The sequence below is a fragment of the Pelophylax lessonae genome (genome assembly GCF_965119305.1).
Source record: "Pelophylax lessonae genome assembly, chromosome: 9".
NCBI classification, from domain to species: domain Eukaryota; kingdom Metazoa; phylum Chordata; class Amphibia; order Anura; family Ranidae; genus Pelophylax; species Pelophylax lessonae.
In genome coordinates this window covers 239,457,054-239,483,042 of record NC_138776.1, presented here as the reverse complement: position 1 = coordinate 239,483,042, position 25,989 = coordinate 239,457,054, and the positions used below count along the sequence as shown (strand labels likewise).

General features: G+C 45.9%; 1 protein-coding gene across 1 annotated transcript in view; it reads left to right on the top strand.

The window, feature by feature from the left end:
* The first annotated feature begins 10,501 nt into the window (after positions 1–10,501).
* OSBP (oxysterol binding protein) overlaps positions 10,502–25,989 on the top strand; it is a 93,845-nt gene continuing 78,357 nt past the window's right edge. Inside the window, exon 1 of the mRNA XM_082266739.1 lies at positions 10,502–10,835. Within this exon, the coding sequence (XP_082122865.1) occupies positions 10,549–10,835 (287 nt within the window). The 5' untranslated portion in view covers positions 10,502–10,548. The remainder of the gene's footprint in view (positions 10,836–25,989) is intronic.

Sequence of the window (25,989 nt, the reverse complement as noted above, 5' to 3'; positions counted from 1 at the left end):
TGGGATCAGGTCAGTGATTGGTACAATGTTGGTTCAGGTCAGTGATTGGTACAATGTGAGCTCAGGTCAGTGATGGGTACAATGTGGGTTCAGGTCAGTGATGGGTACAATGTGGGTTCAGGTCAGTCATGAGTACATTGTGGGTTCAGGTCAGTGATTGGTACAATGTGGTTTCAGGTCAGTGGTGGGTACAATGTGGGTTCCGGTCAGTGATTGGTACAATATGGGTTCAGGTCAGTGATTGGTGCAATGTGGGTTCAGGTCAGTGATGGGTACAATGTGGGTTCAGGTCAGTGATTGGTACAATGTGGGTTCAGGTCAGTGATGGGTACAATTTGGGTTCAGGTCAGTGATGGGTACAATGTGGGTTCAGATCAGTGATTGGTACAATGTGGGTTCAGGTCAGTGATTGGTACAATGTGGGTTCAGGTCAGTGATTGGTACAATGTGGGTTCACATTGTGCTGATCCTGGCAGGCTGTGTATGTGTCTGCAGAGGGGAGCACCGCCGATTCACATCACTGGAGAGAGGAGAGGAGGGGAGGACAGGAAGGGCTGCACACCTAATGCTGGCCAGGAGGGAATCCATTGGCTTGCTACTAGTAAATGGAACAAAGGGGAGGAGCTTCACATATCCGCTCCGCCCCCCCCCCCCCCGACATCAGTTTGACAGCTCACACCTCCACACACTCCACACTCCCTCTCATTGTGGGCCACCCCCTGCTTGCCGACCATTCAATTATAGTAACGCCGCATTTTTTTGTCAGTAACGGTAACGGAGTTACTACGGTAAGGGGCAAACAGTAATTCATTTGATTACTCGTTACTTAAAAAAGTAACGCCTTTAGTAACGCCATTTACTTATAACGGTGGCGTTATTCTCATCACTGGTCAGGGGACAATCCGAACCTCTGAGCCTGATAGACAGCCTTATCGTTTTTCCCTATCACAGGTTTTGCAAAGTCAAATGTATCATTAGTTTTTGATGTTAAATTTCAGCCGATGTTAGCATCTATTTGCATTGCATGTCATGCCTTTTTGATAAAAAAAAACAAATAAAATGTGTACTTGTGATGTATAATGCCACATTTGTGTGTGTCCACTGCTGGTGGAACAGTGTCAACTTTCTGTGAGTCCTCTGTGGGTGGAATTAGACCCCCCTCTAAGGGTAGTATTGCATCCCTTTCTGTGGGTGGAATAGTACCCCTTCCTGTGAGTCTTCTGTGTGTTAGTGCACGTTTAACCAAGTATATTTCTGTGTGTTACTGCACGTTTAAAGCAGTATATTTCAGTGCGTTAGTGCACATCTAACACAGTATAGTATTTTAGTTCATTACGTGCCATTTAACGCAGTATATTTCAGTGCGTTAGTGCACATTTAACACAGTATATTTCAGTTCATTATGTGCCGTTTAACATAGTACATTTATGTGCATCAGTGCACGTTTAACACAGTATATTTTTGGACGCTACAGCGCATTTAACGCAGTATATTTCTGTGCGTTAGTGCACGTTTAACGCAGTATATTTTTGTGCAATACGGCATGTTTAACGCAGTATATTTCTGTACTTTACTGCATGTTTAACGCAGTATATTTATTTTTGTTACTTCATGTTTAATGCAGTACATTTCTGGGCGTTAGTGCATGTTTAACGCAGTATATTTCTGTGTGTTACTGCACATTTAACGTAGTATATTTCAGTGCCTTAGTGAACATTTAACACAGTATACTTCAGTTCATTACGTGCCGTTTAACGCAATATAATTCTGTGCTTTAGTGAGCGTTTAATACAGTATATTTCTGTGCGTTATGTGCCATTTCTGGGCATTAGTGCGCATTTAATAAAGTATATTTATGTGCGATACTGCATGTTTAACGCAGTACATTTCTGTGCATTAGTGCACATTTAACGCAGCATATTTTTGTGCAATACGGCACATTTAACGCAGTATATTTCTGTGCGTTACTGCATGTTTAACGCAGTATATTTTTTGTGCGATACTGCATGTTTAACGCAGTACATTTCTGTGCATTAGTGCTCGTTTAACACAGTATATTTCTGTGCGTTATGTGCTGTTTAACGCAGTACATTTCTGTGCGTTAGTGCAGGTTTAACAAAGTATATTTCTGTGCATTATGTGTCGCTTAACGCAGTACATTTCTGTGCACTGTGCATTAGTGCACATTTAACACAGTATATTTGTGTGCGATACTGCATATTTAACGCAGTACATTTCTGTGCATTAGTGCTCGTTTAACACAGTATTTTTCTGTACATTATCTGTTGTTTAACGCAGTACATTTCTGTGCATTAGTGCACGTTTAACGCATTATATTTTTGTGCGATACTGCACGTTTAACGCAGTATATTTCTGTGCGTTAGTGCATGTTTAACGCAGTATATTTTTGTGTGTTAGTGCACCTATACCACAGTATATCTCCGTTATTTACGTGCCTTTTAACGCAGTATATTTTTGTGCATTAGTGCACATTTAATGCAGTACATTTCTGTGCGTTAGTGCGCGTTTAACGCAGTATATTTCAGTGCATTACTGCATGTTTAACACAGTATATTTCAGTGCATTAGTGCACATTTAACACAGTATATTTCAGTTCATTACGTGCCGTTTAATGCAGTACATTTCTGTGCGATACTGCGCGTTTAACGCAGTATATTTCTGTGCGTTAGTGCACGTTTAACGCAGTATATTTTTGTGTGTTGGTGCACATTTACCACAGTATTTTTCAGTTCATTACGTGCCGTTTAACGCAGTATATTTTTGTGCATTAGTGCACATTTAATGCAGTACATTTCTGTGTGTTAGTGCACGTTTAATGCAGTATATTTTTGTGCGTTAGTGCACGTTTAGCACAGTATATTTCTGTGCATTATGTGCCGTTTAACGCAGTACATTTCTGTGCATTAGTGCTCGTTTAACACAGTATATTTCAGTGCGTTATGTGCCGTTTAACGCAGTACATTTCTGTGCATTAGTGCGCGTTTAACGCAGTATATTTCAGTGCATTAATGAAGTTGTACTGCAAAATATATGGTATTGTGTCTGTGGAGTGTGTCTGTGTAGCAAGTACTCAGGTTAAAGTGCACCAAACACCACTTTCCACTGATTAAAGTGCATCTACGTACACATTTTCACATCTTTATTACATTTTGTTAATAATCACCTTCCCATTGTGTCTGGGAGGCCAACAAGGAGAGGCAGACGTTCCCATGGCACTGTGAGGGGGCCAGCAGCGTATGTATCCACAGGCAAAGGTGGACGTGGTCATTCCTCAGGCAGGGCACCCTTTCCTCTGTTTAGGGATGTTGCTCATGCTATCCAACCACAGCATGCAGAGGAGGTGGTGGACTGGCTTACTAAACCATCCTCATCCTCCTCATTCTCTGTCACCCAAGCAGAGACTAGTGCGCAGTCCACTGCAGCTGCCAGAGTGGCTAAATCTGTCTCCTTGTCCTGCCATAGCCCCAGCATCAGGCATGGAGGAGTCAGCTGAGTTATTTTAAGTTATTTTAACACAGCGTCAGCCACTTGCCCTTGACGATGCATAGCCATTACTTGATTCAGTTGTTGGTTCTGAGGTTGAGGAAGGTAGGAACATAAACATGAACATGAACCTACTGAGAGGGCAGAATACTGGTACACAAATTGGCAATCGTGTTCCCCCAGCCGCAGCATATTGCCAAGTTGTCTCCAGTGGTAATGAGGATGGAGAAGATGATGATAATGAGGTCACTGATGCGATTTGGATGCTAGAAAGAGTATAGGAGGAAAGTGAGGGTGAGGCGCAACCCCAACGAGGCAGCCATCATGAAAGAGTAGAGAGCAGCCACTCTATTTCTTCACATTGTGGAGCTGTTATCTCCCGGCACCCTTCCCACAGCTCAGCTGTCTGGGCCTTTTTTAGCACATGTGCAGCTGATCGCACTGTTGCAATTTGGAAAGTTTATCTCAACCACATCAAGCATGGCAAAAATCACCAGCCATTTGGGTACCACATGCTTGACAAAGCATTTAATCTCCCACCACTCAGCCTGTTGCAAAAAGCACCTGAAAGCCACACAAAAGGGACGCAATTCTGTTCTTCCTCCTTACTCACCTCATTCTACCCCTGCTATACCTCATGACCTTTCAGCAGCCTCCACTGACAGGGATGATGGTATAGTGCAGGATGTCCCAGGTCCTTGCAGCACATCTGCCAGTAGCCCACCACAACCACAAGCTGTAGACTATAGCTGGCAAATTTCTCTTCCCCATTTGCTGTAGTGAAAAAAGAAAATACAGTCACTGCCACCCACATGAGCAATGTCTAAATGCAAGCTTGTCAAAGCTGCTGGCTACAACTTCTGCCTTTATGTCTGGTGGATTCTGCCCTCTTCTATGAATTTGCAGAATGTGCTGTACCACATTGGCAGGTTCCCAGTCAGTATTTCTTTTCACGTAAGGCAATTTCAGCTCTGTACCATCATGTGGAAAGCAATGTTGTGGCATCATTGGGCAAGGCAGTTATCTGCAAAGTCCACATTACTGCTGACACGTGCTCCAGAAAGCCTGGTCAGGGGCGCTATATTTAGTTCTCAGCACACTGGGTAACTCTGCTTGCAATTTGGAAGGATGCAGGACAGGGCCCAGTTCTGCAGCTTGTTGTGCCACCATATCTACATACAGCTAGTGGTGATGATGTGAGATTTGTCAGCTCTATCCCCTCCTCCTCCTTGCCCTCCTTTGCTGAATTGTCCCACAAACCACAAGTACCCCCTAAGTGTTCAAGGGGTTATTCAATGAGTCAGGCTAAAAGGTGCCATGCAGTGCTTCAGTTGGTGTGTCTAGGGGACAGGTACCACACTGGAGCCGAGTTTCTTGCAGCTTTGCAGGGGCAGGCACAGAGGTGGTTCACGCCACGCCAGCTGGAGCCAGGAATGTTGGTGGGCAATAATGGCACAAACCTCCTGTCTGCCCTTAGACAGGGAAAGTTGACACATGTGCCATGCCAGGTACATGTCCTCAATTTGGTGGGGAGAGAAAGTCAGTGAGGTACCTCCCTAAGTGTGCCACATCCCTAATAGATAAACCATGAACAAAATTCCCCTTCGGGAGGGACTAACATCTTCAAACCTCAGGAGAAACAGGTCACATTATATGCTCACTGATACTAGAACCTGTCTGTCAGGCCTCAGTAGCCAGGAATCACACTGATCAGGCTAAGCATTGCTTACTAACCATACCTACCTCACAGCCTTGTATATACATTGGGTACTAATCATATCCTTAGGCAAAGTGGCAGCTCTCCTGAGATCTTATTTTTAAATGCTGACATGGCAATGCTGTATACACCAATGGAATCTCTCAGGTTGATGCCAACCACATCCCTGAAGAAGGAGCTGTGAATGCCCCGAAACGCGTCAGCTGGAGGACGTCAATCCTTTTTCGCCTATTTATATTGGCTTAATATGTATATGTATTCCATGTTCAACCATGTCCATATAGAATCAGTGTTTTTATGTTAATTTAAATAAAACTGATTTTTATTCACAATATTTCGTACTTAGTGCCTTTAAAGTACCACCCCAAGGGAAATTTTGTTCATGGTCAATTTGGTGGTGCAGCGTTTCCTAAATAGGTACCCAGGGTTGGAAGATCTGCTAAAGCAGGCCAGAAGAGTCTGTAGCCATTTCAGGGGGGTCATACACAGCCAGTGCTCAGTTGGCTGAAATTAAGCACGTAAACCGCCTGGTTTGGGACATGCCCACCAGGTCAAACTCGACTTTGGAAATGCTTCAGCGGTTGCACATGCAGCAGAGGGCCATCAACGGGTATCTGTGTGAGTATGACAAGACAGCCTCAGGCCGGCTTGGCTTTTTTTCCCCACACTAAGGGCTGTTAATAAAGGATGAAGCACTGTACTGTCTTTATTTGAGGAGTCCACAAGGATGGTGAGCTGCTACCAGGCATGCATCAGTGACACAATCCCTGTTGTGTTCCTGCTGGAGCAGACTCTGCGTGGCATTATTGACGGGGCACTCGAGGCAGAGCAGCGAGAGGAAGAGGAGGACTTCCTTTCCTCTCAAGGCCTGCTTTATGCAGACACCATTTTTTCTACCCCACAGAATGTACAGGAGGAGAGGGAGAAGGAGGATTCTGCCAGTTTTGGAGGCATTGAAGCAGAGGAAGATATACGTCAACCCTCAACAGATGGTTTTCCATCCCCAGAACCCTTGGGAGTAGTATGTGGCTGGGAGGAGTTCCAGATACTGTAATCCCCGAGAAGTGTGCTTCTCATGCCTCTGCAAACTTGCGGTACATGGGCTCCCTCATGCTTCAAAGCCTGCGAAAGGTCCAAGGCAATACGTGGCATCAAGGAGAAGAATCACTATTGGTTGTCCTCCTTGACCACTGATACAAGGGGAAAGTCTCAGAACCCGTCCCCACAGAGGGTGTAGAAGGTGAAATCTCTTGAGGAAACTTTAAAGAGTAATTTAATGCTTTTCCAAACTCTGGTAGGTTACAGTTTCATGGAAAACGTAGTTTTGAGGCTTTTGTTGGTCAAGAGAGGAGGAGAAGGGGCCGCTTAAGTGATGCATTTCACAATTTGTTTAGTCTTCGCCGCGCAGGGCTATCCGCTTCCACATCCCATCAGCAGCGTTTGCATCATATGGTGCACGATTATCTAGGGGCAAGAACAGAGATGGAAATCTTTACAGTTTACCATCCACTGAGTTACTGAGTCATGAGAATAGACCACTGTCCAGAACTTGCCCAGTATGCAATTGAGCTCCTGGGCTGCCCTGCATCCAGTGTGCTTTCTGAATGGGCATTCAGTGCTACTGGAGGTTTTGTTACTTATAATAGAACGCATCTGTCCACAGACTCCCTGGACAGCCTGACATTTATCAAAATGAATCAGTCCTGGATTACCAGCAACTATGAAGCCCCTGATGCCGATGTCACTGATTAAGTATGTTTGGGATGTGGAATCTCTGCAAGAGTACTAGTCTGCCTAGTGTTGTGGGTGTTGATTTCATCTGGAAGAATTTTTTTTGGTGTAGGTTTCATGGGCACAATTACCACAGAAAGACCAATTTTTCAGCACCTGTTTGACAGGTGCATATCATTTCAATTTTGGACAGCAAGGCAGATTCTTGCTTTTATCAAGAGTACCTCTATAGGGTTACGTTGTGAAGGGCTGGCACCACAGACACCCAAAGACCAATTTTTCCGCACCTGTTTGACAGGTGCATATCATTTCTATTATTGACAGCAAAGCAATTATTGATTTCATCAAGAGTACTTCTATAGAGTTACGGTGTGAAGGCACCTTTGACACCCAAAGACCAACTTTTCCACACCTGTTATTTCAATCCAAAGTCTGCGAAAGAGACACCAGAGCATATCCAAAAAAATCTCAAATCTTGTTCCCAGTGCACTACATGGTGGCCTTATCATACAGACTGGCACCCCAAGCCATTGTTTACAAAATAAAGAAAGATTGCAGGGAAAATTTCCTTTTTTGGCTTTATAAATGCAATTATTACTGCAGCAGCTTCTATACATGGTACAGAGGTGCCACTTTACAGGTAGACTAAGGGGACCCCCCAGGCACTATATTGAAAGCAATTTTTTATTGTTATTGTTATTTCTCCTTTTTATGCTTTCACTTTAAGCATCAGTAAATCATTGTTCATTTAAAAATGACATTTTTTACAAACTTTTTTTTCATTCCCCCAGCGTAGTACCCGGACCCCCATAACCTTTGTATGCCCAATTACTTGCATATAAGACCTCAAAATGGGCACTTTTGATTTATCCAGTTTGAGTCCCAAATACTTCAATGGGGTTGGTAATTTGGTTCCGAATGTTCGCGATGTTCGAACGTTCTGGTGTTCAGCCCATCCCTAATCACATGAAATTGGCTTGGAAGGGGTTAACATCTAGGGCGATTAACCACTTTACCACCGGAGGATTTTGCTGTCTTCCGTCCAGGCCACTTTTTGCGATTCGGCGCTGTGCGAATTCAACTGACAATTGCGCGGTCGTGCGACGCCATACCCAAACGAAATTTACGTCCTTTTTTTCCCACAAACAGAGCTTTCTTTTGGTGGTATTTGATCACCTGTGCGATTTTTACTTTTTGCGCTATAAACAAAAAAAGAGCGTTTATTTTGAAAAAATAACAATATTTTTCACATTTTTTTTATATGAAATTCCCCCCAAAAAAGATGTAAAAACCAATTTTTTAAAAAATTTTTGGCCAATTTGTTTTATACTACATATGTTTGGTAAAAAAAATCGCAATAAGCGTATTTTGATTGGTTTGCGCAAAAGTTATTGCGTTTACTAACAAAGGGAAAGATTTCTGTCATTTTTGGTGTTTTTTTTTTTAACGCGTAATGGCGGCGATCTGCGATTTTTTTTGCGGGACTGCGACATTGCGGCGGACAGATCGGACCCTTGACTGACATTTTTGACACTTTTGGGGGTACCAGTGACATTTCTACAGTAATCAGTGCTATATATATGCACTGTTACTGTAAAAATGACACTGGCAGGGAAGGGGTTAATTTTATTGGAGAGGGAGGGGTTAATGTATGCCTGGTGCTTACTGACGTGTAGGGGGGGAGGTGACTGAGTGACACAGGGACAGATCGGATGTCCAGCTATGCTGAACAGTCCGATCTGTCAGTCCCTGTCACTATGGAGATCCGCCAGCTGTGTTTACACACAGCGGGCGGATCTCCAGACTCGATCCCCGACGATTGGGTAAGAGCAGCGGCGATCGCCGCTGCTCCTCCCCTGGCCCGACTCCCGCTGTGAATGAAAACAGCGGGAGCGAGCCTCCGGCGGCGCGCAAGCGCCGCCCAGAAGGGGGAGTGTCTTTGCAGGGATGATAAACTGACAGATCGCTCCTTTCTTACAGAGCTCTGTGTTGTTTACCAACAGAGCTCTGGGCTGTGAAAGTACATAGTCAGTCAGCAGGTCGTGGCCCTGATTAATTGGCCGGGACTTGCTGACAGGCTCCTGCTGTGTACAATCACAGCAGGAGCCGGGCAGGTGGCGTGCATGTGGAAGAAGACAGCGACGTACCAGTATGTCACTTTTCCTACAGTGGCCGCTAGCCCACAGTACATTGCAGGCCGGTGGTCAGCAAGTGGTTAACCACTTGCCGACTGCCTAACGTAGGTCTACGTCGCTAGCCTGTGAGGCTCTGGGGAGCGAGCGCACGCCGCCGGAGGTACGCTCCCGCTCACTCACAGACCCCCCCCCCCCCCCGTGCGCGTGTGCCCGGCAGACCCGATGTCCGCCGGTCACTCGCGATCGTCTGTTAGAGCGGGAGAAAGGCAGACGGCTAATGTAAACAAAGCCGCCTGTCATTCTCCCCTGTGTAAGAATGGAGATCACACGGTTCTACTATGTAGGACCGTTGATCTCTGTTCTTACACCAGTAACCACATCTAAAAACAGTTAGAATCACGCCCCTAGGGACACACTTAACCCCTCCCTCTCCAATAAAGTTAACCCCTTCCCTGCCAGTGTCATTTTTACAGTAACAGTGCATATGTATAGCACTGATTACTGTAGAAATGTCACTGGTACCCCCAAAAGTGTCAAAAATGTCAGTCAAGGGTCCGATCTGTCCGCTGCAATGTCGCAGTCCCGCTAAAAAAATCGCAGATCGCCGCCATTACTCGTTAAAAAAAAAAAAACAACAAAAATGACAGAAATCTTTCCCTTAGTTAGTAAACGCAATAACTTTTGCGCAAACCAATCAAAATACGCTTTTTGCGATTTTTTTTTTTACCAAACATATGTAGCATAAAACAAATTGGCCGAAAATGTTAAAAAATTTTGATTTTTACATTTTTTTTGGGGAATTTCATATAAAAAATGTGAAAAATATTGTTATTTTTGCAAAATTGTCGCTCTTTTTTTGTTTATAGCGCATGTATAAAAAAATCGCACAGGTGATCAAATACCACCAAAAGAAAGCTCTGTTTATGGGAAAAAAAGGACGTCAAATTCGTTTAGGTACAGCGTCGCACGACCGCGCAATTGTCCGTTAAAGTCACGCAGTGCCGAATCGCAAAATAGGCCCTGGTCAGGAAGGGGGTAAAATCTTCCGGGGCTTAAGTGGTTTTAATATGATCAGTCAGATTTCAGGTCCTTTCAAATGTGGCCAATTCGGTGACAGGTCCTCTATATTATGACTGATCAGTGACAGGTCCTCTTTAACATGGCCGATCAGTGACAGGTCCTCTATATTATGGCTGATCAGTGACATACAATATAAGAGTCTCACACGACTTTCCCTTCTAATCCCTCCTCTTTTAGTTGAGTACAGTTGAGCGCTCAGTCCCCGCCCCTCTATAAGGGACAGATCCGCCGACAGGTCCTCTTTACCGCAGCTCGCCCTCTTCTGACATGGCGCCGCCGGCCTCGGTCCCGCCCCGGAAGCGGTCATCCTCCGCTCCCCGCCCCGCGGGACGTGTCTTCTGGTTCCGGCGGCCCCCGGTTCCGGCTTCTCGGTGTCTCCTGATGGCGGAGGTGCGCGCGGGTCCCGCCGCTTCCGGTAGCGGGTCCGTCTCCCCGTCCCTGTCCCCCCCTCCCCCGCCCGCTCCCCCCGGCAGCCTCCCGCCCCTACCCCCCGCCCCGCCTCCACCCGGGCCCGCCCCCCCGAGAGAGGGCTCCGCCGCCAGCAGCAGCTCGTCCGGCTCCGGGTCCGGTTCTGCCCGGGAGGGCTGGCTCTTCAAATGGACCAATTACATCAAAGGATACCAGAGGCGATGGTTCGTCCTCAGCAATGGCCTCCTCTCCTACTACCGGTATGTGTGTGGGGGAGGGGTGGGGGCCCCTTTAACTTCTCACTGACTCTCCAATGGGGAAGGAGGTCAATTCCCGGATTACACATACTAAGCACTACAGAACACCTCCCCCTCCATGTCATTGGGAAGAGGAGTGGGGGAGGGCTTCTGTAGTCCTAATCTACTGTGCTGACATTTCTCCAAAGTACTGTACAGGGGGTGTTACCATAGATCAGGACTACAAAACACCTCCCCTCCATAATATTGGGAAGAGGAGGGGGTTCTGTAGTCCTGATCTAAGGTGACAACCATCCCTGGTTCTGTACCTATGGAGGAGTGTTAGCGCCATAGATTAGGACTACAGAACCCCTCCCTCTCTCCTATTCCTTGTAACATGGATAGGAGGTGTTCTGCAGTCCTGATCTATGGTGCTAACGCTTCTCCATAGCTACAGTACAGGAATTGTTGTTATAGATCAAGACTACAGAACACCTCCCTTCCATGTTATTGGGAAAAGGAGAGATGGATTGGGAGGGGATCTGTAGTCCTGATCTATGATAACACTCTCAGTACTGTAGCTATAGAGGAGTGTTAGCACCATAGATCAGGACTACAGAACCCCTCCTCCTCTCCTTTTCCTTATAACATGGAGAGGAGGTGCAGTACTAATCTATGGTGCTAACGCTTCTCCATAACTACAGTACAGGAATTATTATAGATCAGGACTACAGAACACCTCCCTTCCATGTTATTTGAAAAAGGAGAGATGGAGGGGAGAGGTGTTCTGTAGTCCTGACCTATGATAACACTCTCGGTACTGTAGCTATGGAGAAGTGTTAGCACCATAGATTAGCACTACAGAACACCTGCTCTCCATGCTATTGTGAAAAGGAGAGGGGTTCTGTAGCCCTGATCTAAGGTGACAACCATCCCGGTTCTGTGCTTATGGAGGAGTGTTAGCACCATAGATCAGGACTACAGAACCCCTCCTCCTCTCCTTTTCCTTATAACATGGAGAGGAGGTGTTCTGCAGTCCTGATCTATGGTGCTAACTCCATAGGCACAGAACCGGAAATGTTGTTATAGATCAGAACTACAGAACACCTCCCTTCCATGTTATTGGGAAAAGGAGAGATGGAGGGGGTCTTTAGTACTGATCTATAATAACACTCTCGGTACTGTAGCTATGGAGAAGTGTTAGCACCATAGATCAGGACTACAGAACACCTCTCCATTCTATAGGGGAAAAGGAGAGGGGTTCTGTAGTCCTGATCTAAGGTGACAACATTCCCGGTTCTGTACTCATGAAGGGGTGTTGGCACCACAGATCAGGACTACAGAACACCTTTTTCTATGCTCTTCCTTATAACATGGGGTGGAGGTGTGTTGTAGTCCTCTATGGTGACAACACTTGTTCAAAGTATTAGTAAAGGGAGTGTTGTCACACTAGAATGGGACTACAAAACCCCTTCATGTTATTGGGAAGTAGATGGGAGAAGGTGTTCTGTAGTCCTGCTCTATGGTGACAAAATACCATGACTTGTAGCTGTGGGAATGTTGACACTCTAGATCAGGACTACAGAACACCTCCCCTCTCCTCCTCTCCATAACAGGGCTAGAGATGTTCTGCTGGCCAACAATTCCTAATACGGTCGGTGTGTTCCCTCCCCATAATACATTTCCTATATTAGGAATTTTTAGTACTACAGAACACCTCCACCCCATGTTATGGAGAAGGGAAAGCAGGTTCTGTACTTCTGCTCTAGGGTGACAACAACACTCCCTGTACTGTAGCTATGGAGGAGTGTTGTCACTGTATATCAGGACTACAGAACACCTTCCCCTATCCTTTCCTTAGCTTCAAGAGGTGGAGGTGTTTTGTAGTCCTAACATGGATGAGTCATGAACAGGTAGCTATTGGCTCAGGGTTAATGGAAGGATCAGCTTTTTTTTTTTCCTTCAAATTTTGAATGGTAACTGCGGGGCTCTGCTGATTCCTGCTGCCCCTCTGTGTCCGACCTCTGAGCGGCCGGCTGTGACCCGTGAGACCGTACACTCCAATGACAGGACGGTGGGGGCGGTGGCGCTCTAATGACAGGTCGGTGGGGGGCGGTACCCTCCAATGACAGGTTGGTGGGGGGCGGTACCCTCCAATGACAGGTTGGTGGGGGGCGGTACCCTCCAATGACAGGTCGGTGGGGGGGGTGGTACGCTCCAATGACAGGTCGGTGGGGGGGGTGGTACACTCCAATGACAGGTCGGTGGGGGGGGTGGTACACTCCAATGACAGGTCGGGGGGGTGGTACACTCCAATGACAGGTCGGGGGGGTGGTACACTCCAATGACAGGTCGGTGGGGGGCGGTACCCTCCAATGACAGGTCGGTGGGGGGGGTGGTACACTCCAATGACAGGTCGGTGGGGGGGGTGGTACACTCCAATGACAGGTCGGTGGGGGGGGGCAGTACACTCCTAATGACAGGTCGGTGGGGGGGGCGGTACACTCCAATGACAGGGCAGTGGGGGGGCGGTACACTCCAATGACAGGTCGGTGGGGGGGGCAGTACACTCCAATGACAGGTCGGTGGGGGGGGCGGTACACTCCAATGACAGGTCGGTGGGGGGGCGGTACATTCCAATGACAGGTCGGTGGGGGCGGTGGCGCTCTAATGACAGGTCGGTGGGGGGGGCGGTATGCTCCAATGACAGGTCGGTGGGGGGGCGGTACATTCCAATGACAGGTCGGTGGGGGGGGTGGTACGCTCCAATGACAGGTCGGTGGGGGGGCGGTACACTCCAATGACAGGTCGGTGGGGGGGCAGTACACTCCAATGACAGGTCGGGGGGGGGGCGGTACGCTCCAATGACAGGTTGGTGGGGGCGGTACACTCCAATGACAGGTCAGTGGGGGGCGGTACACTCCAATGACAGGTTGGTGGGGGCGGTACGCTCCAATGACAGGTCAGTGGGGGGCGGTACACTCCAATGACAGGTCAGTGGGGGGCGGTACACTCCAATGACAGGTTGGTGGGGGCGGTACGCTCCAATGACAGGTCGGGGGGGGGGGGGCGGTACGCTCCAATGACAGGTCAGTGGGGTTGGTACACTCCAATGACAGGTCGGGGGGGGGGGGGCGGTATACTCTAATGGTCCCAGTGTGCCGCTCATGGGGCAAACACTAGAGATGGAATCAGCAGATCCCCTCCGCTGTCCTCACCACCAGTGCCAGTCCCCTGTGGGAATGTAGCCTTTGTCTCTGTATGATCTGCAGCTGCAATGGTGCTGCACATGTGACCAGTTATGACTCCAGGTATCTGATGGGTAACAGTTGAGTTGGGAGCTGACATAGTCACACCAGGAACTGGGACCGTTCCCATGCAAGGCGATCCCCGAATATGTCGCTGTTTTGGGAACTTGAAAACGGAACTAAACCCATCATATTATTGGTTTATAAAAACAGTTCCATTTCCCCGTGTGCTGGAAATACTGTCACCGTTTCTTGTGCTCTTAACCAAACAGTCAAACCATCAAATAGGTGAGGTCATAACTGATCACATGTGCAGCACAATGGCAGTTACAGATCAAACCAACGTGGCCGCTTCCTTGGGGGGAAATTCTAGGAAGGTTTAGTTTCACTTTAAAGCCAAATTAAACCCAACGTATTAATTAATGGTTTGCAGTTCCATGAGATCCAAAAGTCACAGTTCCTGGTTCTCTCAACTGAACTATGAAATGACTGATCACATGTGCAGCTGCAGATCAAATCGAGCCAAAGATGGTAGATTCCTAGATTGTATAGCAGTGGTGGTCAACTTTCTGGATCTGGGGGGGGGGGGCTCAAGTGCGGCCCCTGACATCGCCTAAGGGCCACACATAAAATTCAGTGACTATTTTTGGTGTAGGGCTGCAACTAACAATTATTCAAATAATCAATTTGTTGTCCAATTATTGTTTTTCGATTAATCGGATAAAATCAAAACTCAGAAGTGTGGTGTATAATTTAGTTATTCAGTAAAGTTTAAAAAAAAGACATTTTATTCTTGAATATCTCTATGCAGTGGTAAATATAAATAACCGGCTATAGGATAAGAAAATATATACCTGTGCTCCAATCCCAATAGCTTGTACATGTATTTAACTATCAGGTGGTAAAGGGGGTGTAACCACTTATTAACACTACAAATTCTGGATGGAACCTCTGCACACGGCTACACCCTTTCCAGCAAACTATGCAATGTAACAGTGATATTTTGTTCACATATATTGCAATACTCTTAATTTTATTTTATTTTCTATTTTATTTTTATTTTATTTTTTTATTTTTATTTTATTTTTATTTTTATTTTATTTTTTTATTTATTTTTATTTTATTTTTATTTTTCTATTTTATTAAGCTGACCAACTGCATCAAAGTAATCCCTCTTCTGGCCAGTCCTACACTGCTCTGCCACTGCAAATGCTATGGTTGGACACCATGCCAACACGGGGGGCATAGAGACCCAAGGTGGGGGAGAGCGAGTAGGTTCAGATTTGGTCACTGTTCTGCCTTACAACAGAAAAAATATATACCTGTGCTCCAATCCCAATAGCTTGTACATGTATTTAACCACTTTACCGCTGAGTACCGTAGTACTACTGCGGCAAAGTGGCTCTTGTAGGTCTGACGACGTAGACCTACGTCGCCAGACTCCTCCCCCTGTAGGCGGCGCTCGCGCGCCGCCGGAGGCGCGCTCCCGCTGTTTTCATTCACCGCGGGAATCGGGCCAGGGGAGGAGCAGCGGCGATCGCCGCTGCTCTGCCCCGATCGTCGGGGAATCCAGTTTGGAGATCCGCCCGCCTGTGTAAACAGAGCGGGCGGATCTCCATAGTGACAGGGAGTGACAGATCGGAGTGTTCAGCATAGCTGGACATCCGATCTGTCCTTGTGTCACTCAGTCACCCCCCCCCCCCCCCCACACGTCAGTAAGCACCAGGCATACATTAACCCCTCCCTCTCCAATAAAATTAACCCCTTCCCTGCCAGTGTCATTTTTACAGTAACAGTGCATATGTATAGCACTGATTACTGCAGTAATGTCACTGGTACCCCCAAAAGTGTCAAAAATGTCAGTCAAGGGTCCGATCTGTCCGCCGCAATGTCGCAGTACCGCAAAAAAATCGCAGATCGCCGCCATTACGCGTTAAAAAAAAACAACAAAAATGACAAAAATCTTTCCCTTTGTTAGTAAACGCGATAACTTTTGAGCAAACCAATCAAAATACGCTTAATGCGATTTTTTTTTTTTTTTACCAAACATATGTAGCATAAAACAAATTGGCCGAAAATGTTAAAAAATTTTGATTTTTACATTTTTTTTGGGGGGGAATTTCATATTAAAAAAGGGAAAAATATTGCTATTTTTGCAAAATTTATGCTCTTTTTTGTTTATAGCAAGTGATCAAAAAATCGCACAGGTGATCAAATACCGCCAAAAGAAAGCTCTGTTTGTGGGAAAAAAAAGGACGCCAAATTTGTTTAGGTACAGCGTCGCACGACCGCGCAATTGTCCGTTAAATTCACGCAGTGCCGAATCGCAAAATACCCCCTGGTCGTTTAGCAGCCAAATCCTCCGGGGCTTAAGTGGTTAAAAGCATTCAAAACGCCAAGTTTGGCTGTTTTGAATATTGTCTTTTTTTTTTTTTTTTTTTCAAATCTGGCGCCTTTAAGGCTCCAGTAACTGAAAGTGTTGTCGTGACATTGCTTCCAAATTACTACATCTGAGTCCGAGTTGATTCTTGCTTTGTTCGGGTTTTTGGCCAGCCGGAAGACGTGCCTGGCTGGTCGCTCGGGCCTCCCGGTGGAACGGGAGACCCGGGCGGAGTGACGGAAGATGGCGGGAGGGAGATGTCCCCTCCCACTGCTTGTAATAACAGCCGAGCAGCTGAGTAGCCGCATTGGTTGTTATTACAAGAAAGCAAGAATTACTACATCTGAGATCCGATGCAAGTTAATTCTAGCTTTGTTTGGGTTTTTGGCCAGCCGGAAGACGTGCCTGGCTGGTCGCTCGGGCCTCCCGGTGGAACGGGAGACCCGGGCGGAGTGACGGAAGATGGCGCGAGGCGGGAGGGAGATGTCCCCTCCCACTGTTTGTAATAACAGCCGAGCAGCTGAGTAGCCGCATTGGTTGTTATTACAAGAAAGCAAGAATTACTACATCTGAGATCCGATGCAAGTTAATTCTAGCTTGGCTGGTCGCTCGGGCCTCCATGTGGGATGGGAGACCCGGGCGGAGTGACGGAAGATGGCGGGAGGGAGATGTCCCCTCCCACTGCTTGTAACAACAGCCGAGCGGCTGAGTAGCCGCATTGGTAGTTATTACAAGAAAGCAAGAATTACTACATCTGAGATCCGAGTTAATTCTAGCCTTGTTCAGGTTTTCGGCCAGGCGGAAGACGTGCCTGGCTGGTCGCCCGGGTCTCCCGGTGGGACGGGAGACCCGGACAGAGTGACGGAAGACGGTGGAAGGGGGGAGGGGGATGTCCCCTCCCACTGCTTGTAATAACTGCCGAGCGGCTGAGTAGCCGCATCGGTTATTACAAGAAAGCTGACCGCCGGCTCTAAAATAACAGTACTGGGGTGATACCTGTAGCTGCAGGCATCACTTTGGTACAACCACTTGAAGCAATATCAGTTTGTGACTGATACCGATACTTAAAAAAAAAAAAATGCAAATATCGGACGCACCGATAATCGGTCGATCCCTACTTCAGGCCATAGTTGAAATCTGGTTTCCAGACATTCAGTAACTGATACTGGCTGCTGCTGTCTCCTAGACATGTGATGTGCTGGGGTTTAGCCCCGCCCCTGACTGGAAAGGATATGAAACAGTCATGTGACCTAGAAATCAAAGAATGCAGTACAGTGATTATTATTATTATTTTATTTTTTTTTACAATCCTTTCCTCTACCAATCAACTCTATTCTTTTTTACTTGGCAGCCATATTGGCAAGTGTGTGCGGGACCTTATTTTTATTTTCCGGGTGACGCTGGAGCTCTGGTTATACTAACTTTTTTTTTTTTAACACCAGTTCCTCATATTTCTCTCTTTCCCTGTTCTCTCCAGTGAAGCGATTACACAATTTATGCCCACGCATCCATTACTCAGCATGTTGGAGGAAGTTTACATATTATAGCCTTTTCCACACCAAGATTTCACTTGAAATTTGAAAACCGGCAGTTCTCTACAGAGTGGATTTGATTGAAATCAAGTCGATTTTAAATCGCTAGTAAAAAGGCTTTATTCAACTCGATTTATATCATAATTTTTAATGAGCAAGAGTCATCTCTGTCCTGCAGCGGCTCCTCCTCCTCTGAGCCGCTGTTGACTCACCGACAGTCCCATTCACTTTAATGGGACCGCCGGTGATGAGTGGATGCCCGCTAACAGGTGCTGCCATGATTGATCTGAAATGACAGGTGCTCTTTAACCACTCCCCCTTTATGACCAGACCATATTTTGCGATTCGGCACTGCGTTCCTTTAACGGGCAATTGCGCGGTCATGCGCCGCTGTACCCAAATAAAATCGATCTTTTGGTGGCATTTGATCACCTCTGCGATTTTTATTTTTTGTGCTATAAACAAAAAAAGAGCGACAATTCTGAAAAAAAAAAAAAAAATGTTTTTCACATTCTGCTATATAACATTCCCAAAAGAAAAAAATTAAAAATTCAAAGTTTAACATTTGAGGCCAATTTGTTTTCTGCTACATATTTTTGGTAAAAAAAATCGCAATGAGCGCATTTTGATTGGTTTGCGCAAAAGTTATCGCATCTACTAACTACAGGAAAGATTTATGTAATTTTTATTATTTTTTTTTTATACTAGTAATGGCGGCGATCTGCGTTTTTTAGCAGGACTGTGACATTGCGGCAGACAGATCGGACCCCTGACTGACGTTTTTGATGCTTAGCAAGGAACAATGCCTAATAGGATTATACTACTGTTCTCATAGACATGAGGCTATCTTCAGGGAAAGAGCCATGCTGTTTCCACTATTGTGATCAGGCACAGTAGAAAGACATGAGCGTGTATCCCTTCATATAGGCAGATGGATATCAAAACGATATTGACTTCACTGAGCAAACATATCCCCACTGAGTGAACAAATGTGCGCATTATACAGGGGCCCCACTGGCGGTGATATCCTTGCTGCTTGATCCTTGAACTCTGCACTAGGGCTGAACGATAGTCGATGTGATATCGACTATCATTCTGCAGGCGTGGGCGATATTCATATCGCCGAAGACACGATATTTAGCATTAGGCAGGGAGAAGTCGGCACTCGGGGGGAGGAGGAGGAGGACTCGCAGTGATTGCAGCCCACACATCCGTCCCACGCGTTCAGCGCTGAGCAGCGTGCCGTGAGCAGCTGCACAGCTAACCAATCACGTGTGCCTGCACACCTGATTGGTTCCCTGTGCCGCTACTCACGTGATTGGTTCGTTGTGCCGCGCTCACCGCTTGGTCAAGAGAACTAGCTCCAGGGCGGCAGACTGAACGTGTGGGACAGATGTCATGTCTGCTGTGTTCTTCTACCTCCTACCACCACTGTGAGTCCCGACTCTGCCTAATCCACACTGTCAGTGTCTTCTGCATTTCACCCAGTTTAATATCGCGATATATATAGTTGAAAAACAAATATCGCAATGTACTTTTTTTCCCAATATCGTGCAGCCCTACTCTGCACTGCAGTACACATAGATCCCTACCGGCAAACAGACCCGTGCATGGAGTGTTCGCCGGCGGAGAGGTCTGTAGAGCGAACGCGTCTACGCGTCTAAGGGAAGGTTTTGACTGCCAGTAGTCTTTCCTCGATGTCGGTTCGCCCGTACCCGCTCTAATCTAAACTCTAAAAAATGTCCACACTAGTCCTAATAAAATTTTCACAACACAGGTGCTGATGGATAGAGGTTTGTCTGAGTCGGTGATTCCAACGCTGTTAAAAGCTAGGAAATCTACTTCTGTATGTGGAAGACGTACATTGCGTGGTGTGAGTCTCTTGGGGTTCATTCTCCGTTCTTTTTCGGTGGCTCGGATCTTGACCTTCAATCATCGGTGGGTTGAGCAGAAACTGGCCTTGAGTACTATCAAGGGCCAGGTGTCGACCTTAGCAGTCTTCTTTCATCGGCCCTTGGCCAACACTCCCTGGTGCGTACTTTTCATCAGGAAGTTCAACACTTGGCTCCTCCAGTGCGTTCTCTGTTACCGCCTTGGGACCTCAGTTTTGGTGCTCTTTGCTTCCCTTTGAGAATCTTCAGGAGATTCCCTTGCTTATGCTGTCCCAGAAGGTGGCCTTTTTGGTGGCTATCACCTCTGCGCATGGTTTCAGATTTGGCGTTATCCTGTCATTCACCTTACTTTGTGGTTCACGGAGATAAGGGGGTTCTTCACCTCTGTCCGTTGTTCCTTCCAAAGGTTGTCTCTGATTTTCATTTGAATGAAGACATTGTGTTGCCTTCCCTGTGTCCCAGGCCAAAAGATCTGAAGGAAATTGCTTTGCATGCCTTGGATGTGGTCCGGGCGATTAGGGTGTACCTGGCAGCTACTGAGTCTTTTAGGAAATTGGGCCTCCTGATTTGTGCTCACGGATGGGCCTCGGAAAGGGTTGTCTGCCTCCTCTGACCATTTCTCGATGGATCAGTCCTATTCCATCAAGGGTCAGGTTCCTCCTTTCCTTGTCAAGCCGCATTCTACTCGGGCGCTCAGTGCCTCCTGGGCCGTCAGGCGTCAGTGACACAGGTTTGCAAGGCGGCCACCTGATCGTCGGTGCACACTTTCACAAAGTTCTATAAAGTGGATGTGCTGGCATCTGCGGATGCTTCCTTTTGGCTGCAAGGTTTTGGAAGCTGCTTTTTAGAGGACCTGGTCCTCTTTGAGGGTGTATTGTTTTTTTTTTTTTTTTTTACAGGTGAGCTCCAGTTGTTTTGGTTGAGCTCCTGTTTACCTGGTTGGCTATAGTTAGCCTTGGGAATTTATTTTTCGCTGTTTCCACCCCTCATGTTTAACACATGGTTAAGAAGATCAAGACCTGTGTCCGCCAATGAACAAAAGAGAAAATGGGATTTTTTACTTACAGTAAAATTTTAGGGGGCAGAAACGCAATAAACTACCCACATTTTTTTAGTAACATTTAAAAGTCGAGGTTCCACCAAGTAAATGGTTACCCAAATTTGCATGCACCCATGTAATGATCACAAACTTCAATACCCCATATTTTCCATAGGCTACGCTTTCAAAGCCCCCTATAGGTCATCAGTTTAGCGTTACGAAGGAGGTCAGGTGCTAGAATTATTGCTCTCGTTCCGGTGTGTTCAGCGTTATGTAATGTGTGTATCATGCATTTACGTATCTAAGTGCGTATGTGTGGGGGTAGGGGATTTTTCGTTCTTGGGTGTATCTTTAATTTTTTACAATTAAACAAAAATTGTTTTTTTTTTTTTACTCAACACTTTTTTGTTTTTCGATCGCATAGGGGACAAAAAGTTTTCCATGAATGTATGTATATGTGTATGTGTATAAATATAAAATATACAGTGCCTTGCGAAAGTATTCGGCCCCCTTGAACTTTTCAACCTTTTGCCACATTTCAGGCTTCAAGCATAAAGATGTAAAACTGTAATTTTTTGTGAAGAATCAACAAGTGGGACACAATCATGAAGTGGAACGAAATTTATTGGATATTTCAAACTTTTTTAACAAATAAAAAACTGAAAAATTGGGTGTGCAAAATTATTCAGCCCCCTTAAGTTAATACTTTGTAGCGCCTTTTGCTGCGATTACAGCTGTAAGTCGCTTGGGGTATGTCTCTATCAGTTTTGCACATCGAGAGACTGAAATTTTTGCCCATTCCTCCTTGCAAAACAGCTCGAGCTCAGTGAGGTTGGATGGAGAGCGTTTGTAAACAGCAGTTTTCAGTTCTTTCCACAGATTCTCGATTGGATTCAGGTCTGGACTTTGACTTGGCCATTCTAACACCTGGTTATGTTTATTTGTGAACCATTCCATTGTAGATTTTGCTTTATGTTTTGGATCATTGTCTTGTTGGAAGACAAATCTCTGTTCCAGTCTCAGGTCTTTTGCAGACTCCATCAGGTTTTCTTCCAGAATGCTCCTGTATTTGGCTCCATCCATCTTCCCATCAATTTTAACCATCTTCCCTGTCCCTGCTGAAGAAAAGCAGGCCCAAACCATGATGCTGCCACCACCATGTTTGACAGTGGGGATGGTGTGTTCAGGGTGATGAGCTGTGTTGCTTTTACGCCAAACATAACGTTTTGCATTGTTGCCAAAAAGTTCGATTTTGGTTTCATCTGACCAGAGCACCTTCTTCCACATGTTTGGTGTCTCCCAGGTGGCTTGTGGCAAACTTTAAACAACACTTTTTATGGATATCTTTAAGAAATGTCTTTCTTCTTGCCACTCTTCCATAAAGGCCAGATTTGTGCAGTATACAACTGATTGTTGTCCTATGGACAGAGTCTCCCACCTCAGCTGTAGATCTCTGCAGTTCATCCAGAGTGATCATGGGCCTCTTGGCTGCATCTCTGATCAGTCTTCTCCTTGTATGAGCTGAAAGTTTAGAGGGACGGCCAGGTCTTCGTAGATTTGCAGTGGTCTGATACTCCTTCCATTTCAATATTATCGCTTGCACAGTGCTCCTTGGGATGTTTAAAGCTTGGGAAATCTTTTTGTATCCAAATCCAGCTTTAAACTTCTCCACAACAGTATCTCGGACCTGCCTGGTGTGTTCCTTGTTCTTCATGATGCTCTCTGCGCTTTAAACTGACCTCTGAGACTATCACAGTGCAGGTGCATTTATACGGAGACTTGATTACACACAGGTGGATTTTATTTATCATCATTAGTCATTTAGGTCAACATTGGATCATTCAGAGATCCTCACTGAACTTCTGGAGAGAGTCTGCTGCACTGAAAGTAAAGGGGATGAATAATTTTGCACGCCCAATTTTTCAGTTTTTTTATTTGTTAACAAACGTTTGAAATATCCAAAAAATTTCATTCCACTTCATGATTGTGTCCCACTTGTTGTTGATTCTTCACAAAAAAATTACAGTTTTACATCTTTGTTTGAAGCCTGAAATGTGGCAAAAGGTTGCAAAGTTCAAGGGGGCCGAATACTTTTGCAAGGCACTGTGTGTGTGTGTGTGTGTGTGTGTGTATATATATGTATATATAATTTTGCACTGGGCGGATCTGTGTCTTTATTCAACATTACAAACTGCCACAGTTTCAAACATCAGATTTGGGTGGATTATTCCTTTAGGCTACGTTAACATCTAGGCATTGCTATTTTTACAGGCGTTTTTTCGGGCGTTTTACAGGCGTTTTTTGTGCAGGTGTTTTAAGGTTGACAAGTGACCAATGGGAAAAAAATAAAAAACGCCTGTAATCTCCCAAAAAAGAAGCTCATTTTACTTTTTTGAGAGACTGGCATTGGGCTTATGGCGACAGAACGCTCAGATGTGACCAGGGTCCATTGAAATGAATGGGATTTGTCTTGTTGGGCGATTTTAGAGCTGAGGCTTAGAGCAGAAAATCGCCCAAAAACGCCTAGATGTGAACGGAGCCTTAAGTACTTACCCACAGGGCACCTAAACCCCCTTCCTAACCAAACCAATTTGCATCTTTCAGTGCATTCACATTTTGAATAACAATTACTCAGTCATGCAACGCTGTACCCATATGATTTTTTGTCCTTTTTTTTTCACACGAATAGAGCTTTCTTTTGGTGGCATTTAATGATCACTGGGTTTTTTATTTTTTGCGCTATAAATAAAAAAAAAACAAAATTACTTTTTTATTTATTAAAAAATGCATTTTTCTTAGTTGTGGTTTAACATTTTGCAAATCTAGTAATTATTCTTCATAAATGATGCCCAAAAGGTTGTACTGCTACATACAGTATCTCACCAAAGTGAGTACACCCCTCAAATGTTTGTAAATATTTTATTCTATCTTTTCATGTGACAACACTGAAGAAATGACACTTTGCTACAATGTAAAGAGTGTACAGCTTGTATAAGGGCTCTTTCACACGGGCGGTCCGATCAGATCCGCCTGTCAGTTTTTTAGGCGGATCTGATCGGATCCTCCATGCAGCTCTATGGGGCAGCGGGTGTCAGCGGAGGTCACCTCCGCTGACACCCGCTGCCATCCGCATCCGATCCTGTGCTGAAATCTGGACGGATGGAAACCCTATTTTTCCATCCGTTCAGTAATCGGAGCGGAGCGGATCTGATGAGAGCGGACAAGCGGTCCGCTCTCCTCCGATCCCCCATAGAGGGCAGCGGGTGCTGAGACACCTCCCTCTCCGCTCTGCAAGCGGAGACGGAGCTGTCATCCGCCCGGCTCAGCGGGGATCGCGGATCGATCCCCGCTGAGCAACACGGATCCGCCTGCGGAGGCGGACCGTGTGAAAGAAGCCTTACAGTGTAAATTTGCTGTCCCCTCAAAATAACTCAACACACAGCCATCAATGTCTAAACCTCTGGCAACAAAAATGAGTACACCCCCTAAGAAAAATGTCCAAAATGGATCCACCTAGCCATTTTCCCTCCCCGGTGTCATGAGACTCGTTAGTGTTACAAGGTCTCAGGTGTGAATGGGGCGCAGGTGTGTTAAATTTGGTGTTATCGCTCTCACTCATACTGGTCACTGGAAGTTCAACATGGCACCTCATGGCAAAGAACTCTCTGAGGATCTGAAAAAAAGAATTGTTGCTCTACATAAAGCTGGCCTAGGCTATAAGAAGATTGCCAAGACCCTGAAACGGAGTTGCAGCACAGTGACCAAAACCATACAGTGGTTTAACAGGACAGGTTCCACTCAGAACAGGCCCCTCCATGGTGGACCAAAGAAGTTGAGTGCACGTGCTCAATGTCATATCCAGAGGTTGTCTTTGTGAAATAGACATATGAGTGCTGACAGCATTGCTGCGGAGGTTGAAGGGGTGGGGGGTCAGCCTGTCAGTGCTCAGACCATACGCCGCACACTGCATCAAATTGGTCTGCATGGCTGTCGTCCCAGAAGGAAGCCTCTTCTAAAGATGATGCATAAGAAAGCCCGCAAACAGTTTGCTGAAGACAAGCAGACTAAGGACATGGATTACTGGAACCATGTCCTGTGGTCTGATGAGACCAAGATAAACTTATTTGGTTCAGATGGTGTCAAGCGTGTGTGACGGCAACCAGGGGAGGAGTACAAATGCAAGTATGTCTTGTGAACAGCCAAGCATGGTGGTGGGAGTGTCATGGTCTGCTGCTGTATGAGTGCTGCCAACGCTGGGGAGATACAGTTCATTGAGGGAACCATGAATGCCAACATGTACTGTGACATACTGAAGCAGAGCATGATCCCCTCCCTTTGGAGACTGGGCCGCAGGGCAGTATTCCAACATAACGACCCCAAACACACCTCCAAGATGACCACTGCCTTGCCAAAGAAGCTGACGGTAAAGGTGATGGACTGGCCAAGCATCTCCCCAAATTTAAACCCTTATAGCATCTGTGGGGCATCCTCAAACGGAAGGTGGAGGAGGGCAAGGTCTCTAACTCCACTTACTCTGCGATGTCATCATGGAGGAGTGGAAGAGGACTCCAGTAGCAACCTGTGAAGCTCTGAACTCCATGCCCAAGAGGGTTAAGGCAGTGCTGGAAAATAATGGTGGCCATTGAAAATTTTGACACTTTGGGCCCAATTTGGACATTTTCACTTATGGGTTTACTCCCTTTTATTGCCAGTGGTTTAGACATTAATGGCTGTGTGTTGAGGTATTTTTGCAGGGACCGCAAATTTACACTGTTATACAAGCTGTACACTCACTACTTTACATTGTAGCAAAGTGTCATTTCTTCAGTGTTGTCACATGAAAATATATAATAAATTATTTACAAAATTGTGAGGGGTGTACTCACTTTTGTGAGATACTGTATCTAACCCAAATAAGCATATATTATTTAGTCTGTGTGAAAGTTATAGAGTCTACAAGCTATGGTGCCAATCGTTGAAAATTGATCACACCTGATGTACTGTTGCCCTATCACATTTCTTGAGACACTAACAAGCCAGGAAAGTACAAATATCCCCTAAATTACCCCTTTTTGGAAAGTAGACAT